Below are 20,748 nucleotides of genomic sequence, written 5' to 3' on the forward strand. Positions count from 1 at the left end.
ACTGAAGATGGGCTGTTATGTTTATGTTAAGAGAGTCTAAACCTTACATGCCTAGCAATACCAGGAGATTAAAAAAAAACAGTAAGTCTTATTTTTGTGGTTGACTAGGTCAACATATCGCTTGGCTTGAAAAAATCTAAGGATAGTCCCACAAATGTTTACACTGGAAATCTTATCCAAATTAAGCAATTCAGAGGCTCCAGTTAAAAAGAAAAACTTTAGTTTGATTACTGGATAGTCTTATGTGTAAATAATCACTAGGGTACATATTTACTATTCATTTTCTTACACAACTGATCACAGAACAAGATGTGTTGGATTACATAAGAAAAAAAATGACTCCTTGATAGACTTTTTGATCAGATGTTGCTCAACAAGATGCTTTTTTTCCACAGTACTGATTCTGAAGCCCTTTTTTTATGACACACGTGTTTTCATGCATTATAGAGATGTGCACAGGCAATATACACTTTCTTTTATTAAAGTTTAGAAACATCAAAAATTCAGGTCACATTTCATGCCAAAATAAAATGAAAAAATATATGCATTGCATAAAGCCCCTTAAGATTTCATTTTATTTTTATTTTATTTTTCATTACCATAACACATTAGGACATTTTATTTATTTTTATTTTTTTTAATGTCCTGCTATTTTCAAATGTAATTCTTCTGTATTCCCATATAACAAATAAATACGTCATAATATATTGTTAATTTCTAACAGTATTTATTTATTGCATTTCAGTAATGAGAATTTGAGAGGGAAGTACTTAATTGTCATGAAAATATATTAAAATAAAATACAATGTATTTTTAATGTAGCAATTTGTGTGACATGCTATAAATGTAACATAGCAATATATTTGTCATGTATATGAGCTCAAACAAAAAATAATCTTTTTAACAATAAATCACATGCAATTCTTGATAAATAATTAAGCATGCAATTGACTGAGTTATATATGGTTTATAACATGAAATGTATTTCTAAATGTGATTTAGATGGTCGAAGGCATATGTGTGTAACTACAAACCACTATTATGCCTGTAAAAACAGCATCTTGGCAGATCTTCTCCATTCCTGATGAATGTGCCATGGCTTGTTGATGGCTTTGTTGATTAATTCAATAAAATACAATATAATCAATACCACAAGCTTTTTATAAAGCACCACACTAATTAGGATCAACAGCTGATTAGCAGTTAATCCTTTACGTCATACGTTCAATGTAAACCCTGCCTGAGATTAGGAAATCATTGCTATGTAGCAATTCAGCTATTTTATTGGAATCAGATGGTGGTCGAGTCCATCAAATGTGAACTTTGTTACATAAGGCCAGAACAGCCAGTAAGCAGTTTATTGCAAATATTTACTGCATATGACACTCAGTCCAAAGCTGTGGCTCAAGCAAATGACATTTTCAAACATTCAACCGTTCAGTGATACAAAAATGTATCAAATGTTTTCCTAACCTTTAAATATTGGCCACATCTCCGTATTCAACTTGGCAACAATGAATGACCACTTACGGATCGACTGCAAATAAAAACACCCTTCATTAGAATTACATGTACAGCTGAATCAACATACCTCAATGAGTTTATTGATATAAACAAACTGACATAAACAACATGTATTTTAATGTAAGCATTTACACAAGTGGCCTCTGATGCTGGACCTCACTAGACCCTGCAGATTTGTAAAATAGAATTCGTGCAGTTGTTGCACTGTGATTGATTTGTTAAAAAACAACTGCGTCATAGGAACTGGCTCATAATTAGTTTCAGGAATCAGGCTAAGTTTGTTGGACTGCATGTTAATGATTCACTAAAAAGAACCGGTCTATTTGTTTCAGAAATTGGGCCACATTTGTTGCGCTATATGTTTTTGATTCACTGAAAAGAACAAACTTCTAAGAGTTAATCATTTTGGAAATACACCCTTCGCCCTGTATGTTTTTGATTCACTTAAAAAAACCAACTCATTAGAGTCATTCGTTTCAGGAATCGGGCTACATTGGTCGTAGTGGCTAATAAATCATTTCAGGAATCGGGCTACACTTGTTGGACTGCATGTTCCTGATTCACTAAAAAGAACCGGTTTATTTGTTAAAAGAATCGGGCTACATTTGCTGCACTGTATGATTTTGATTCACTAAAAAGAACCACGTCATAAGAAACATTCGTTTCGGAAATTGGGCCAAACTTGTTGAGCTATTAGTTTTTGATTCGCTAAAAAAAGAACAGGCTTGTAAGAGTTCATTATTTTGGAAGTTTACACTCTGCATTGTATGTTTTTGATTCACTTAAAAGAACCGGCTCATAAAAGTTGTTCGTTTTGGGAATCAGGTTACATTGGTCGTGCTGTATGTTTTTGAAGACCCAGCTCATAATTTGTTTCAGTAATCCAGCTACACTTGTTGGACTGTGTGTTCCTGATTCACAAAAAAAAAAAAAGTTAATTCACTTCAGGAATCAGGCTATGTTGCAGCTCATAAGAACCGGCTACTTTTTTTTTCAGGAATCAGGCTACACTTGTTGGCATTGTATGTTTTTAATTCGCTAAAAGGAACCGGCTCGTAAGAGTGAATCATTTTCGAAAGATACACTCTTTGTCCTGTATTTTTTTTGATTCACTCATAAGAGCGTGTTCCTGATTCGCTACAAAGAATTGGTTCATTCATTTTAGGAATTGGGCTACATTGGTTGCATTGTATGTTTGTGATTCGCTGAAAGGAACCGGCTCGTAAGAGTTAATCATTTTGGAAAGATATACTCATCGTCCTGTATGTTTTTGATTCACTTAAAAGTACTGGCTCGTAAGAGTCATTTATTTTGGGAATCAGGCTACATTGGTCGTGCTGTATGTTTTTGGTTCCTTAAAAACAACCGGCTCAGAAATCGGGCTACACTTGTTGCACTGCAGGTTCCCGATTCACTAAAAAGAACTGGTTCATTTGTTTCAAGAATCAGGCTACATTTGCTGCGCTGTATGATTTTGATTTACTAAAAAGAACGAACTCATATGAGTCATTCATTTCAGGAATCAGGCTACATTGAATGTGCTGTATGTTTTTGATTTATTTGAAAAACAATGAGCTCATAAGAAGCAGCTCATAATTAGTTTCAAGAATCAGGCTACTGCTGGACTGTGTGTTCCTGATTCACTAAAAAGAACCAGTTCATTTGTTTCAAGAATTGGTCTGCTGTTTAATTTTTTCTAAGAGTCATTTGTTTCACTTGTTGAGCAGTTTGTTTTTGATTCACTTAAAAAATCAGGCAACACGTTGTTTGCTGATAGCACACATACATCATTACAGAGACGTTTATTTGACGTCTGCATTTACATCTTCAAGACGTATTTTTTTAGAGTGTTTGCACATCTGCAATACGTCTCTGATATGTTTTCTATCAGACGTCAAACAGATGTTTAGAAGATGTCTTTAAGATGTTTATCAGATGTCAAATAGACATTTAGAATACATCTTTAAGATGTTTATGATTGTGAATGTATGTAAAACTGACGTCTTAAAGATGTCTATCAGATGTTTGTACACAGCAGATGCTTTCCAGATGAAGTGATCTTTAACAGACATCTTGCAGACGTACAGTATGTGAGCTATCTGGGAGTTTTCCCTGATATCACAAAAACATTACAAAGACATCTATTTGACATCTGCAAGACATTTTTAGAGTGCTCATTTGCAATACATCTATAGGAAATTTTCTATCAGATTTCAAATAGACATTTAGAATACATCTTTAAAATGTTTATGATTGAGAATATATGTAAAAGTGACATCTAAAAGATGTCTGTCAGATGTTTGTATGCAGCAGATGCTTTCTAGATGGCGTGATTTTTAACAGACATCTTGCAGACGTACGTGTGCTATCTGGGTTGTGATTCGCTGAAAAGAACTGGCTTGTAAGAGTCATATGTTTCTGGAATCAGGCTACATTGGTCGTGCTGTACATTTTTTATTCATTAAAAAGAACCGACTTCTAAAATCCATTTTAGGAATCGAGCTACACTTGTTGCGCTGTATGAAACGGCTTGTAAGATCCAATTTGGAAATTAAGCTACACTTATTGAGCTGTACATTTTTGATTCACTTAAATGTTGATTCACTTGGTCGTGCTATGTGTCTTTGATTTTTTGGTTAAAAAGAAATGGCTTGTAAGATCAGTTTTGGGAATCGGCCTCACTTGTTGCGCTGTATGTTTTTGATTGACTGAAAAGACCTGGCTTGTAGAGAAGAACTGCTAAAAAGACCCAATTCCTAAGAGTCATTTGTTTCAGGAATCAGGCTTCACTTGTTACACTGTATGTTTCACTTTAACGAACCGGCTCTAAGAATCATTTGTTCGTGAATCATTCAAAATCATTCATGATTCATTAAATTGCATAGATTAAGCAGCAGATAAACACTAATAAGGAGATCCTTCTGACTTGGTTTATTATGAAAATATTATAAAAACTAAAATATTTGGGATTGATTCTGGGATGCTGGGTTTCACGTTTAATCTTAAAAAATAGCACAACCTCATATTCATTACTTCCTGTAACATGGCATCGAACGCATTATCCACCCATGAACCATTAAAATTAAGTCTTTACAGGACGTTACACACTGCAGAAGGATTGTGCGTAGCTGTTTCATTGTTGGCCCAGTATTTCTTGGTACCAAAATCCTCTGGGTACAGGGCAGAATATCCCACCGCTTCCACAGATCTCCTCTTCTGAATGCGATGCAGCAGGATACGGTATATTCCTGTTATTGGGCTGCGACAGTCAGTGCATGTGTTATTCTGCAGATGTGTTCCACTGATGCCCAGCTCGTTCAGGGCTGACTTCACTTCCTGTTCCTCCACGCACAGGCTCTTTGCAGGGTCAGCTAGGTAATTCGGCGTGGCGCAAAAAGCAGGATAGGGTTTGGGGTATTCAATGCCCTTCATCCAGGAGCATACCATCAGCTGCGACACCGTGGTCCGGTCCACAGGTACGGGTCTTAGCATGCCTTTGATGGCCAGTTGGCAGGAATCAGGGACGTAGGGCGGGATGCTGTACGCCCCCTGCAGGATGCAGCGTTTCAGTCGGCCTAAGTTGTCAGCGTAGAAAGGCATGGTGGCGGTCACCATGAAGTAGAGCAGGACGCCCAGCGCCCAGATGTCCACATAACGGCCCACGTAGCTTTTGTCTCTGAACAGCTCAGGCGCCGCATAGGGTGGGGAGCCGCAAAACGTGTTCAGAGTTTCAGTGGGCTCACTGACAACACTGAAACCGAAGTCCCCCACTTTGATGCAGTAGCATGTGGTGTAAAAAATATTCTCAGCTTTCAGGTCGCGATGGATGATGTTGTTTTCATGCTGAAAAATAAAGAATGAAATATGTTAAAGTAAAACTGTATTATATAAAAATATGAAGTATATGTATATATCAATTTACAGTAGAGCTGAAGATCTTTGCCTGAACCCGACGGGACCCGACGGGTTCGGTCAGGTTCGGGCTTAATTTATATCATTTTACACGGGCTCGGGCTGGGCACGGGCTTGCGCTCTGGCTTGCGAGGTAAATGAGCGGTCATGTGATGTGTTTCGATTAGTGCGAGAAAGATGCAAAAATGTTGAGACGGAGGCTTGCCTCTGGCGATTACGTTTTGGCAAAATTTACAAAACTTGCAAAATTAGCCAGATCAGTACTATGCATCCTGGCCAGTAGCAGCAGCAGTGAAAGGGTGTTCAGCACTCTGGACGCACCATCAGTGAGCGCAGGACCGCGCTAAAGCCATCTACCGTGGATTCAATAAATTTCCAACACAAAAACATGTAACCTAACCTAATTATAACTAAATATTAATTGAGTCTTAAATGCATAATGTAGACAGAGTATATAGGCTAATGTTGGCATTATTCATTTATTAAATTTCAGCTGTTATTCACCATCACGTTGAGGCCGGATTGTGGAGAGAAGTAGCGAAGCCAATCCCGCGAAGACTTTATCTTAATTTCGTTATTGCTAAATACCCATCTTATTTTATAATTTATCTTAATTTAATTTGTTAAGAAAGACTCATTTTTATTGGCTCGTTCTGTCTGAATTCTGTCAAGCTCAGGCACTGTCGGGTCTAACTTTTAAGGCCCGATTACAGCTCTACTTTACAGTGCATTAACTAATGTTAACAAGCAAAACTTGTGATAATACATTAGTAAAAATTGAAATGAGTTCTTAGTTCATGTTAAAGGAACACTACACTTTTTTGAAAATAGGCTCATTGTCCAAGTCCCCTAGAGTTCAACACTTGAGTTTGTATCGTTTTTGAATCCATTCAGCCAATCTCCGGGTCTGGCGGTAGCACTTTTAGCATAGCTTAGCGTAGATCATTGAATCTGATAAGACCGTTAGCATCTCGCTCAAAAATGACCAAAGAGTTTCGATATTTTTCCTATTTAAAACTTGACTCTTCTGTAGTTACATCGTGTACAAAGACAGACGAAAAATTAAAGGTTGCAATTTTCTAGGTCGATATGGCTAGGAACTATATTCTCATTTTGGCGTAATAATCAAGGAACTTTGCTGCCGTACCATAGGTGCAGCAGGCGCAATAATATTACACAGGCGTCCACTCTGCCGGCTGCAACTCTGCATCTACACAAACTTAGTGCCAGTCACTTTCAGGCGCTGCGTAATATCATTGCGCCTGCTGCACCCATGTAACGGCAGCAAAGTTCCTTGATTATTACGCCGGAATGAGAATATAGTTCCTAACCATATCAGTCTAGAAAATTGCAACTTTTCATTTTCCGTCAGTCTTAGTACATGATGTAACTACAGAAGAGTCAAGTTTTAAATGTCGTCATTTTTGAGCGAGATGCTAATGGTCTAATCAGATTCAATGATCTATGCTAAGCTATGCTAAAACTGCTATCGCCAGACCCGGAGATCGGCTGAATGGACTCAAAAACGGTAAAACTCAACTGTTTAACTCTAGGGGAGTTGGACAATGAGTCTATTTTCAAAATAAGTGGAGTGTTCCTTTAACTAGAGTAGTTAACTAATGTTAACTAATAAACCTTATTGTGAAGTGTTACCATATAGTAATATAGTAAAAGTATATAAAATGTAATAAAATTTAATTTAAATTACATAATTATTAATTATAAAGTTAAACTGAACTGTGCTATCTATAAATATTAAATATATAGTAAAAATGTAATAAGAATGTATGTAAAAATGTCAAATGTAATTAAATATAAATTACATAATTATAAAATATAAATTACCTATTATTATTAGAGCTTAAAATGTTTACACTGTATCACGTAAAAATACATATTACATAATTCACATATAATTCTTGACCTACACTTCCGTTCAAAAGTTTGGGGTCTGCAATTGTTTAAAATCTTTTTTAAATAAGTCTGCTCACCAAGGCTGCATTTATTTGATTAAAAACACAGTAAAAACAGTAATATTTTGAAATATTATTACAATTTAAAATAACTTTTTTCTATTTCAATATACATTAAAAATGTATTTTATTTTGTGACCAAAGCTGAATTTCCAGCATCATTATCCTTCAGAAATCATTCTAATATTTGATTTGCTGCTCAAGAAACATTTCTGATTATTGTCAATGTTGAAAACAGTTGTGTTGCTTAATATTTTTGTAAAAACCATGAATGCAGAAACATTTTATTCAGGATTCTTTGGTTGACATTTAAGCCTGAATAAAAGTATTAATATTGTTTAAAACAAATCTATCAATCTAAAATCTAAAACTCTAAACCCTAAAAGTTACGAATGTAGTGTAATTTCAGTTAAAATCATTAAAAATGTTTAATTTTCTGTTAATCAAAAGTAGATAACCTAGAAAAACTAGAAAACTAGAATCTACTGCTGAAAAGTAATACTGGTAAAAATAATTAGCAAATGACCAAATTTCACATCTCATAATCTATGTGTACAGGAACTCATTTAATTCAAATTCATAAGTCCAACTGCGTAGAAAAGTAATATAACACCTCTTCTCAACAAATCACTCAATTTGAGGTAAAATTCACGCCTATGGCTCATGTGCGGGATGAGTAACACAGTTTAATAACTTAAAATGATGGGTTGTCCAAATTCTTAATTCTAAGTATTAGCAACAGAAAGAGTAATACTTGTCTTCACAAGCAGCGTTAATAAAGAGGAACTGTTGTCAGGTCAAGTGAGGATAAGGCCTTACTTCTCTTACCATGTATTTGATGGCTGAGATGATCTGAGCAAAGATGAGCTTGCTTTCCAGGTCTGACAAGCGCCCCCTGGTGGTGATGCGTGAGAACAGATCTCCTCCGCTGCCGTACTCCATAGCGAGGTACAAATACTTACTGGTCTCAAGCACCTCATACAGACGCACAATGTTCGGATGGGAGAGATTTTCCATACAGATAACCTCTGAGGCAAACAGATTCTGGGACTTCTTGTCGAGACGCGCCTTATTGAGAATCTTTACAGCAACACGCTCTGTAAAACACAAACAGAGAGAGAAGTGTGTTGAATCACTTAGAATTATATTTGGGGAAATCCATGCCATACAAACTTAGCGGGGGTGCTATAGTGAAATTAAAGGTCTTTAAAAAAATATGTAGCAAAATGCTTGAGAGGCCTCCCTGCATGTTGTTTTTAGGAGGCACCACAACCAACCCACCAAAAATATTATAGGGATTCACAGAGGGGGTGCTGTAAATCTGATGGGATTATGTGAGCGGATCAACTCGTGGTTACTGACACGACAGACTTGGTTCAACTGTGCCGCCTGCTGTCAGGAGCTGCAAACTAACAGAGCAGCAATGCACAGAGCGTAAAGTCATGATGAAGCCATGGAGTAACAATAGATCTTTTGTTTTGTTTTTTCCCATACACTGAAGTACATCTGAGTGTAATGGATTCTTGAAAAAGACAAAATGTAGAGCAGGGATTTGGTTCTATGTTTTGGTTGTTGACTGGATTTTGAGTTAAAGATGTTGTAGTCCAAAATCGAGGCAGGTGTATTGCATACGTCAAATGGAAATAGGCTGAGTATTTACTCACCCTCAGATCATGCAAGATGAAGATGAGTTAATTTTTTCATCACATGTGGAGAAATTTAGCACTACATGAGTTGCTCACCAATGGATCCTCTGAAGTGAAAGGGTGCCGTCCAAACAGCTGATAAAAACATTACAATAATCCATAAGTAATCCACACCACTCCAGTCCATCAGTTAATGTATTGTGAAGCTAAAAGCTGTGTTTGTAAGTAACAAATTCCATCATTTTTTTTTACTTTTTTTTAACTTTAAACGATTGATTCAGGCCAGAATATGAGTTCTATATTCATAATAATGCCTTCTCCTGTGAAAAAATTGTCTTTTTTTATTTGGGAGAGAATGTGCTGAGATCAAGCACCATTTACAAGAGAAAACAGTTTTAAAGGGATGCTATTATGCTTTTTCACTTCTTGAATTTTAGTCAGCGTGTGGTGTGTGTCTTCGGGCATAAAAAAGATCTACAAAGTTACAAATCTTAAAGTCAACTCTAAAGGGAGGGGATTTTTAAAAAATCTCTTTTCAAGAACTACAACGAACAGCTCCTTTAGACTACAGCATTTGTTTGCAGCGCGGTCAATTAGAATATTATTAAAGGGGTCCTGTTATGCTCTTTTTTAAGTCTTGATTTTGTTTTGGGGGTGTACTAGAACATGCTCTCATGCTTGGTTCGAAAAACACATTATTTTTCACATAATTTACATTATTACAATACCTTTCTCCCATCCTGGCACTAATGTGTTATGACTGGTTAGCTATCCCAGTGCGTTGCAATTGGCGGACAGTTAGCACAAGCTAGATTAATAGTGAATCTTACATTTTAAATATGGACATTTTTCTTACAAAAACGCATTGATTCGCTACAGGAGACTTTATATTATGGATGGATGCACTTTATTAGACTCTGATTGCATTCCTCTGAAAGATGGAAGTCATATACACCTAGGATGCATGGAGCGTGAGTAAATAATACGCGGCCACTCTGGTCAATGCTTTTGTTTATACCCGGCTCGTCTCTAATTGTTAGGCGGTGGGTAGGGATGAGGTGGGGGATTAGCCAAACTTTAGTGATGCAACGCGGAGAGCCACTTCAACGAGCCGCAGCGCTGCGGGTATAAACACAAGCATTGACTGGAGTGGCCACTTCAGAGCAGTAACACGCCGCAGACGTGTTCAGTATACGGGATCGAAACACATGCCGAAGCTGCGATCTACTACAGCCGCTGTGTCAGAGCCATAACACACCACAGATGTGTGCAGTGTGTGGTAAGAGATTTATTCATCATACATGATGAGTGTTTTTTAAAATGCATAAACTTGCACTAGAATAGGCTAGGCTAATCAGTGATGATGTTTTTTGATAATGTTAGGCTGCTTTTAGCCTTATGCTGGAGCTAGTTTCGGGCAATGAAACTAAGTATGTCGCAGGCTGAGGATAGGAATCAACACTACTGTAGCGTATTATTCACCCTCCATGCATCCTAGGTGTATATGACTTCCTTTATTCAGATGGATGCACTCAGAGTCTAATAAAGTCTAATAAAGTGCATCCATCCATAATAAAAAGTCCCTCACACAGCTCCCGGGGGGTCTCCTGTAGCGAATCGATGCATTTTTAAGAAAAATATCCATATTTAAAACGTAAGATTCACTATTAATCTAGCTTGCGCTAACTGCTTTGATAAGGGGCATGGTAGTACTGAAACACCGCCTAAGCTGTCCACCATTCACAACGCACTGTGATAGTTAACCATCACATTTCCTTTTTTCCTTTTTTCGGAAGGCTGGTCTTCATTAAACCCGGAACTAATCGAACCATTAGTGACAGGCTGGGGCAAATATGTGAAAAATAATGCGGTTTTCGAACCACCAAGCATGAGAGCATGTTCTAGTACACTCCCAAAAAGTGGAGGAAGTGATATGATGGAATATGGACTTGTATTTTGACCAGTGGTTAATGTTTTAAAGTCAAAATGTCTTAATGATGGATTTATTTCTTACAAACACACAGCTTTTCACTTTACAAGACATTTATTGATGGACTGGAGTGGTGTGGATTACTTGTAATCTACAAGTTAAAAAAAATGATGGAATTTGTTACCTACAAACATACAGCTTTTAGCTTCACAATACATTATTGTGACATTTTTATCAGATGTTTGGACTCTCATTCTGACGGCACCCATTCACTGCAGAGGATCCATTGGTGAGCAAGTGACTGAATGCTGCATTTCTCCAAACTGGTTCCAATAAAGAAACAAACTCATCTGCATTTTGGACGACCTGAGGGAGAGTACAATTTCAGGCAAATTTTTCAGTTTTGGGTGAACTACTCCTTTAAAAATTATGAGGTCCAAAAAAAAACAAACAAACCAAAAACACATATGTATGGATGAATTGTACTCGTAGAATAGTTACATTTTCTCAATGAATCAAGTTAGAATTTTTATTTCATTCAACCTTTAAAATATCTAGTTTGGACTATTTAATATTATATGATAAAAAATGATATAGATAAAAAAATCACAATTTTATGAAATAAATATCTGATTTACATGCAGTGGACCCATAAAGTAACACCATTTAGAGATCATCTAATGAAAACTTAAAAAAAAACAAAAAACGAATATTTGAAAATTAGTAGTTATTAGTAAAATTAAAAACTAGCAAATAAAATTTTAATATCTTATTATTCATACTGTACATTATACTGTTGTAATGCCTAACTAAATTCACTTATAGCATATAAGTATTACTTATATTAATTACTTATAAAAAAGTGACTACTAACTGTCTTACCTTTAGTCAAAGCGTGAACACCCAGTTTGACCTGGGAGAAATTTCCAGTGCCTATTTCTCCTCTGAGTTCATAGAAAGCAATCCTGCGGCCCAACATGAGATCATTGATGACCCGCTCATTGTGGGACATGTCATAGAGGACCCTCTCGAAGGCTGTCTGCTTCGCTCGCTGTTCAGGTGTAAGCGCAGGAACCTTGGGTGTTTCTGCTTCTTTCTGGGCAGGTTGCACCGCTGGCTCATTCTTTCCTTTTTTTCCATGTCGCTTCGCCCAGACATTTAGTGTTTTGGTACCTTGGACAAAAAATTGAAGACTGAAAATACCAGCAAATTACACAGGTTAATAAAAACGGTGGATCGAAATTAATTTATGGGTCCTCTGACAAAAGTGGTGAAGAGTGTTTTAAGGGTCATTTGTTAATTTTTAACCTTTAACCTCTCATATATCTCAAAGACAGTATGTGTATGTGTTTATAAAGATATACGAGACATTAATTACTGCAGCTAATAAGAGGTTTTGCATGACATTAAATTACTTTTGTACTGGCCTCAATGTTCGATTCTCAAGACTATTACAAGCAGATTTCCTGCTTCAGTGTCATGATCCCTGTTCACCCCGTCCTTGAAAAGTTAAGCTCCTGTAAACCTTTCCTTCAGCATGGAAGCTCAGTGAGAGAAAATGTCTCAGTCTGTGGAGACTGACCCAGCCAATGCTTTTACATTTATTGTTTGCCAAACAAAAGTCAGGACATAATTTATTTTTATTTCTTGTGATGTATATATTTGATGCAGTAATTATTTTATTTTTATTTTTTGTTTGTTTGTTTGTTTTTACGAAAAGCTACACTTTTAATTTAGAAATTAAGAATATATTTATATATATTTAAAATATATATTTAATTTTTTTTTAAGTAATTAGTTTGATTTAAAAAAATAAATAAATAAATCACACTTTAATTTATACTTTTAGGAGGTATTATTTTTATTTAACATTTTTTTCCCTTTGGAAATACAGTGGTATGTGAAAGTTTGGGAACCCCTTGCATAATCTGTGAAAATGTGAATAATTTTAACAAAATTGGAGAGATCATACAAAATGGATGTTATTTTTTATTTAGTACTGTCCTGAGTAAGATATTTTACATAAAAGATGTTTCCATTAACAAGACCAAAAAATAGCTGAAATTATTAAAATAACCCAGTTGAAAAGTTTGGGTATGCTTTGCTCTTAATACTGTGTGGGGTACCTGGATGATCTGTTTTTTTGTTTTGTGATGGTTTTTCATGAGTCCCTTGTTTGTTCTGAACAGTTAAACTGAGCACTGTTCTTCAGAAAAATCCCCCAGGTTCTGAAATTCTTCAGTTTTTCAGCATCTTTTTCCACATTTGAACCCTTTCCAGCAGTGACTGTATGATTTTGAGATCCATCTTTTCACACTGAGGACAATTGAGACAACACCCATCATAAAAAACAAAACAAAAAAGAAAACAGTTGTAGATGATCCAAGTAACCACACACAGTATTAAGAACTGCTATTAGGACTTATAATAGAATATATTTACCACAATTATCCCCTTCAATTTAATCATTATATTAAATCTGTGACACTTACAGTGACACGAGTCCCCATGAGTCTATGTGTATTCAGGTTTAAGTCCCCACCAGTATATATAAACCAACAAACACATACACACACATGTACATAAGTATTCACAGCATTTGCTCAATACTTTGTTGAAGCACCTTTGGCACCAATTACAGCCTCAAGTCTTTTAAAGTATGATACTACAAGCATGGCACACCAATTTTTGGGCAGTTTCTCCCATTCTTCTTTGCAGGACCTCTCAAGCTCCATCAGGTTGGATGGGGAGAGTCAGTGCACAGCCATTTTCAGATCTCTCCAGAGATGTTCAAGTCTGGGCTCTGGCTGGGCTACTCAAGGACATTCAGAGTTGTCGCATAGCCACTCCTTCCCGTCGCCCCCATCTAAGGTCCTGAATGCTCTGGAGCAGATTTTCATCATGGATGTCTCTGTACATTGCTGCGTTCCTCTTTCCCTCGATCCTGACTAGTCTCCCAGTTCCTGCCTCTGAAAAACATCCCCACAGCATGCTGCTGCCACCACCATGCTTCACTGTAGGGATATTATATGCCAGGTGATGCGTGGTGCCAGGTTTCCTCCAGACATGATGCTTGGAATTCAGGACACAGAGTTCAATCTTTATTTCATCAGATCAGAGAATTTAGTTTCTCATTGTCTGAGAGAATTTCAGGTGACTTTTGGCAAACTCCAGGTGGGCTGTCATGTGCCTTTTAATTAGGAGTGGCTTCCAGCTGGCCACTCAACCACACAGGCCTTATTGGTGGAGTGCTGCAGAGATGGTTGTTCTTCTGGAAGGTTTTTCTCTCTCCATAGACAAACACTGGAACTCTTTCAGAGTGACCATCTGGTTCTTGGTTCCCCGATCTCTCAGTTTGGCCGGACAGCCTGCTCTAGGAAGAGTCCTGGTGGTTCCAAACTTCTTCCATTTATGGATGATGGTCCCACTGTGCTTACTGGGACCTTCAATGCTGCATAAATGTTTCTGTACCCTTCCCCAGATCTGTGCCTTGATGCAATCTTGTCTTGGAGGTCTACAGACAATTCCTTGGACTTCATGGCCTGGTTTGTGCTCTGACATGCACTGTTAACTGTGAGACCTTATATAGACAGGTGTGTGCCTTTCCAAATCATGTCCAGTTAACTAAATTTACCACAGGTGGACTCCAGTCAAGTTGTAGAAACATCTCAAGGATGATCAGCTCAGTATGCACCTGAGCTCAATTTCGAGTGTCATGGCAAAGGCTCCTTTGCTGGTTTATGCTGGTCCTTTGCTGGTTTATGCTGGTTCTTTGCTGGTTTATGCTGGTCCTTGACCAGCAACATGACCAGCAAAAACCAGCAAAGGACCAGCTTAAACCAGCAAAGGACCAGCAAAAACCAGCATCAAAACCTACCTAACCAGCATTCCAGCATCAAAACATACCTACCAGCATATGCTGGTTTTTTCACCAGGGCTGTGAATACTTATGTGATTTTTTCACATTTTTTGTTTCATGTTGTCATTATGGGGTATTGTTTGTAGGAATTGTGAGAAAAAATAAATTAATTTGATGAATAGAATGTAAAATGGTGAATTTGATCAATTTTGGAATAAGGCTGTAACATAACAAAATGTGGAAAAAGTAAAGCGCTGTGAAAACTTTCCAGATGCACTGTATAATGCAAAATGTTGGGGAAATTACTCTGGACTGAGATGGGTTTTTTAATGTAGTTTCAAGAAAATGTATTTCTGTAAACATGTTGCTGCTCTGTTTTTATGGTGAAGTTCTGGCAACCGCAGCTGCCATTTTTTTCCACAAAAATTTCCCCTTTTTTTTCATTAAAGACCATCAAACAATGTGAAACTTGCAAGACCAGCATATTGAAATCACATGTCGAACAGCACTTTGTCGCATCCGTCTAGATGTTCTTATATAATTCCTAATCCATGCCTGCATGTCCTTTCTATTTTAGTTCAAATGTCCAGTATGTCTGCACTGGAGGCAAGATCAGCCTTGTAAGTCTAAATAGAAAAGTCTTTAAGAAGGGTGGATTAGGAGCCACTTTAAGACCATGCATCACAGGTTGCAGACTCGACACACTTCTAAAAATACTCAGGACATCCACTGAACTACTTACAATAACAGTAACACCAAAACTGCAGGATGAAAACAAATATTTGGAAATGCATAAGACATTCTTTTTCATTAATGACTTTTGATACAATGTTTTGCACTTAATAACTAGAAATCTATGTAAGCGTCATCATAAATATCACTTAAAATCTACAAAATCAACATTTTCTTTAATGTGCATCCATTGGACACTCTTTTGTACTGTAAAATTGTATTTCACAAACAGCAGTGTTGAAGAGCAAACACTGTTAAAATTAAAGATTTAATATTTAACATTTAAGATCAATGAAAAACTCATATCTTATGCATATGCATTGTAATTGATATGCAGTTAATGAACATTCATCTAGTAAGTAGATATCTTTAGCATTATCTCTTCTTTTTTGATATAGTGGCACATAACGATTGCACAAAAAATAACAGGTCTAGCATAACACTTACAGCTCTAAAAGATGGTTTATTTCAAAAGAACATTTAAAAATGTTGTTCCGTTTGATTAATAGCTCTCCCTATGCTCTATTCCATGAATAAATAAACTTTACCTGGTAGCTGTGGATCCTTCATGCTGGCGTCTGTATGAATGAATGAGCAGCACGACAAGCTCTCACTCTACAGTCTTCAATCCTCCAGCGATCACCGGCGCTTAATCCAATTAGATCGATGTAATATCCATTGTAACACACCCCAATGAAGCTGCGCAAATAGCCGACTCACGCAACAAAATACTATTTTGATGAAGGTACTTGATATAGGAAAGACCAGCTCAGTTACACATGTAATGACTACTAAAAACTTATTTTTTTTTAAACTAGGACTATTTTTTTTTAACTAATATTTAACCTAGATGATTAGGTTCTGCATTCTGAGAATAAAATATTCTTCATACAAGCCAGGTTGGGACAGGTCATTGCAGTCATATGTGTATTATAATTTGAGTTACACTTTACTAATTACGATTTCTGTTGGCCAAAACAATGATTTTATATTCTGTATTTACTTAAAGGAGAAGTCCACTTCCAGAACAACAATTTACAAATAATTTACTCACCCCATGTCATCCAAGATGTTCATGTCTTTCTGTCTTAAGTCGTTAAGAAATTATGGTTTTTGAGGAAAGCATTTCAGGATTTTTCTCCATATAACGGACTTCACTGGTGCCCCGATTTTGAACTTCCAAAATGTAGTTTAAATGCAGCTTCAAAGGGCTCTAAACGATCCCAGCCCGAGGAAGATGGGTCTTATCTAGCGAAACGATCAGTCGTTTTTTTCACAAAAATAAAAATGTGTATACTTTTTAAGCATGAAAGCTCGTGTAGCACAGGCTCCGGGATGCGCGTCCACAATGCTACAAATTAGTAATGGGTCATTCTTGAACGATTCTTTCATTTTGAACGAATCTTTAATGTGACTCGGGAAGAACGAGTTGTCTCGGGGAGTGATTCGTTCAGTCGCGCATGCGCAACATCCTATTAGGTTCCGAGGTTCCTATTAGTTCACCTCTTTCGAGTCTTCGGGTTTTTCGTGTCGTTCGTTCATCTTATGGGGCTGTCATGTGATGAACGAACGACTCAAACCCGAAAACTTGTCAGATAAGAGGTGAGGTGAGCTAATCATAGATTAAAGACCCAGGTAAACAATGAATTAATCTTTTCTGTTTCTTATAGCATTATAGTTTTGTCTTGTTTGTAGTGTGATCAACGTTTGTGTAAGCAGTAGATCTGTTAGGGAAGTAACACGTAACATTTTAATTACATTTTGCTAAAATGACTGAAATGACTCGAAAAAAGATTTGTTCATTTTGCTGAACGAGACTCAAAGAGTCGGTAAAATGATCCGAACTTCCCAACACTACTACGAATCATGTGTAAGTTTATCGTCTGTGTACTGAGTATGGCGAAAACCTCTAAAAAAAAATAATTTTCTCCTACAACTGGAGAGGATATTGTTGTACCTTTTTGTTTGTAAACAGCGTTTACAAACTTACTTGCACTTTACTTACTTGCACTTTACTTTACTTTGTAAACACTGGGTCTGTAGTTCTGCCTATGTTCCGCATGACCTTCCGATGTGATTCAATAGTACATAGCGTCGTGAACGCGCATCCCAGAGCCTGTGCTACATGAGCTTTTGTGCTTAAAAAGTATTTTAAAAAATTATTTTCCAAAAAAAAAAAATGACAGATCGTTTCGCTAGATAAGACCCTTCTTCCTCAGCTGGGATCGTTTAGAGCCCTTTGAAGCTGCATTTAAACTACATTTTGGAAGTTCAAAATCGGGGCACCAATGAAGTCCATTATATGGACCTGAAATGTTTTCCTCAAAAACCATAATTTCTTTACGACTGAAGACAGAAAGACATGAACATCTTGGATGACAAGGGGGTGAGTAAATTACTTGCGAATTGATGTTCTGGAAGCAGAGCTCTCCTTTAATTTGCAATTTTAGAATTTCATGAAATTATTTGTTTGCTCTAAATGTTTTACTGTTCAAATTTAGCTGAAAAATAAACTGGAAAAAAAAATGTTTAATGTCAGGTTCCCATTTTGTGACAACTTATATATACTCATATACTCCAGGACTATCTTATTCGTGCAATAATGGTGTGAATAATTAACACTTGAATTCCACAAATTCCTCAAAAAAAAAATTGTATCCCTTGTCATTTTCAAATTCTTGGTCATATCATGGGGGAAAAAAGTGTGTATCAGTACCCCAAGTGTTGCGGCTTCCTATCCGCCCAGGAACAGGGGATGAAATGTTCTTTACTCATCTCGCCAGCTGGAAATAATATCATTGTCCACACACGTCTCTTACTTTGCTCTTTTAATTAAAGAAAGGTGGTTTACAATAAAACAGATTCATGGCTCGAAGACGGTAAGAACCATGTACTCCCACCACCTGTTCACCGACACACACAATCATGAGGTTTAAATGCCATATGACCTACAATAACTCCTCCCATCCCACACCGCCATCTAGTGGTTAAAAAATTACATTTAGCTCCTACACCAAGAACGCATAAACTGGGCAAATTGATCCATATTCATTAAAGGGAACACCAGGTATAGCTTAATGTAACGCAAATGATGTATCTTCATTAAATATGTAGTGGAAAACCCACATTATTTTAAAAATCCATATCGTTTTATACATATTTTGGACTATGGAGGGGGGCGCCATTATTTCAATGACATGAAATGGTTGCACTCAGTGAGCTGCTGACGCTACCTGTTGCTAGTTTTACCGCAACACAACACAGAAAATAAAATAATGATAGGATGACTACAGCTAATGAAAGAGCTTACAGATGGTGATGGCTTAAACCAAATGCCGTATCAATGATTTCTTCCCACAAGGAGTGTAAACGCCTTGGATATCAAGTGAAATCTGTGCTAATGAACCGCTTCAGTGGCTGTGGCGTCATGACAAGTGTCGGCATCTTTACATCCTGCCAGGATGGCATCTAGCGTTTCTTGTTACTGGCATTTGCTTTTTTTAGTAGCTGTGCTCTACTAAAAGCCCCAAAGGCATCAGGGCTACGGCCGTAGGGCGGTACTCTAAGGTACAAAAGTGAAAAGGTACACCTTTGTACCTTACCTACCCCTAAACATTACATATTAGTACATTAAAGGTACATTTTAGTACTTTGAAAGTACATGTTGTATCCTAAAGGTACATATTATTTCTTTAAAAGTACATATTTGAACCGTACCTTTTTTTCCGACAGTGGTCTTCAAGTAGTTTTATTTGTCCACAGGCATCTTCCCATTCTTTTCTCCTTTTCTTATCGCTAAGAAAGCAGTGATGATTTATAGAGCTTCTCTTGTTGCCTTTCAACTGAAAACTACAAACCAAAAGCCGCACAATATGGCATCATATCAGTATTTTTATAATCCGAGTTGTGTTGTGGTAAAAATAGCAAGAGGTAGCGCCAGTAGCTCACTGAGTGCAACCATTTCAGGTCATCGAAATAAAGGAACCCCCCACAGTCCAAAGTATGTATAAAACAATTTGGATTTTTAAATCTTTCACAGGTTTTCTACTACATATTTCAGTAAGAGACATCATTTAAGTTATATTAAGCCATACAAGTCTTACACTCTCAGAAAAAAGGTACAGTTCTGTCGATGGGGTGGTACTCTAAGGTACAAAAGTGAAAAGGTACATCATTGTACCTTACCTACAACTAAACAGTACATATTGGTACCTTAAAAGTACATATTAGTACTTTAGAAGTAGAGATTTGTACCTTCTCACTTTGTACCTTACCACCCCAGCAACAGAACTGTACCTTTTTTTTCTGACAGTGTACCCGGGGTTCTCTTTAAGAGTGTGGACAAATAAACATGTTTGATATACTGAAACATTACTGTATCACCAATCATTTTCATTTGTACACTAAAGGAATAATTCACAAAAAAATAAATAAAATAAATAAATCATGTCATGATTTTCTTACCCTCAAGTTTTTCTAAACCTGTATGAATTTCTTTCTTAAAAGAAGGTAACTAAACAGTTTCTGGTCCCCATTCCTTTTTATAGTATTTTTTCCGTAATGTGGAAGTCAGTGGGGACCAGAAGCTGTTAAATGATGACAGAATTCATTTAGGTTCATGAATTCTAGGGTTAACTGCTGTTTTGAAGAAAATGCTTATGCACAAACAAAATTGAAAATACCAAAAGAAAGCTTAACTAGTGTAAAAAAATAAAAATAAATAAAAAAAACATGTAACAACTAGCTCAATTCTACTCAGTTACTTTACTGAATAGTTACCATATTCATCAAAAAATGAATTATTAAAAGAATACCGCAGTATTCTTTCATCGTAGTATTTGATGACAAGCACTGAAAGTGAATTTTGAGATATAATGAGGCTGAGATTTAGTGGAATGGTTTTAAATTTAAAATAGGCTTTAAGCATTATTCAGATTATTTACTCCAATATTTCCTTTTATTCAGAAAGTCCCTCAACATTTCTTTTCCTTTTATGTAACAAAAGGAACTAGTGGAGTTTTTACAGAATGTACTTCTTATTCTTATCACTAATTTTTCTCTCTGAACGGATCAATTAAATATCAGCCTTCCCTGAAGTACGTTTAATTTGTTAAGGGCGCTGTTTAATGGACTTTACCTGACCTTTACTAAATGGAATGAGTCGACCCGCGA

At 36.6% G+C, this 20,748-nt stretch overlaps 1 protein-coding gene across 1 annotated transcript; it reads right to left on the bottom strand.

Annotated features, from left to right (window-relative positions):
- Positions 1-606: 606 nt before the first annotated feature.
- LOC127172807 (serine/threonine-protein kinase NIM1) lies at positions 607-16,432 on the bottom strand. The gene is made up of 4 exons (XM_051122214.1): positions 16,125-16,432; positions 11,868-12,158; positions 8,238-8,506; positions 607-5,367 (listed from the first exon to the last, which is right to left on the bottom strand). Exons 1-4 carry the CDS (start codon positions 16,144-16,146, stop codon positions 4,615-4,617), a joined length of 1,335 nt encoding a protein of 444 aa, XP_050978171.1. The 5' UTR covers positions 16,147-16,432; the 3' UTR covers positions 607-4,614.
- Between the last annotated feature and the right edge of the window lie 4,316 nt (positions 16,433-20,748).

This window comes from Labeo rohita, chromosome 11, assembly GCF_022985175.1.
Source record: "Labeo rohita strain BAU-BD-2019 chromosome 11, IGBB_LRoh.1.0, whole genome shotgun sequence".
Classification (NCBI taxonomy): Eukaryota; Metazoa; Chordata; class Actinopteri; order Cypriniformes; family Cyprinidae; genus Labeo; species Labeo rohita.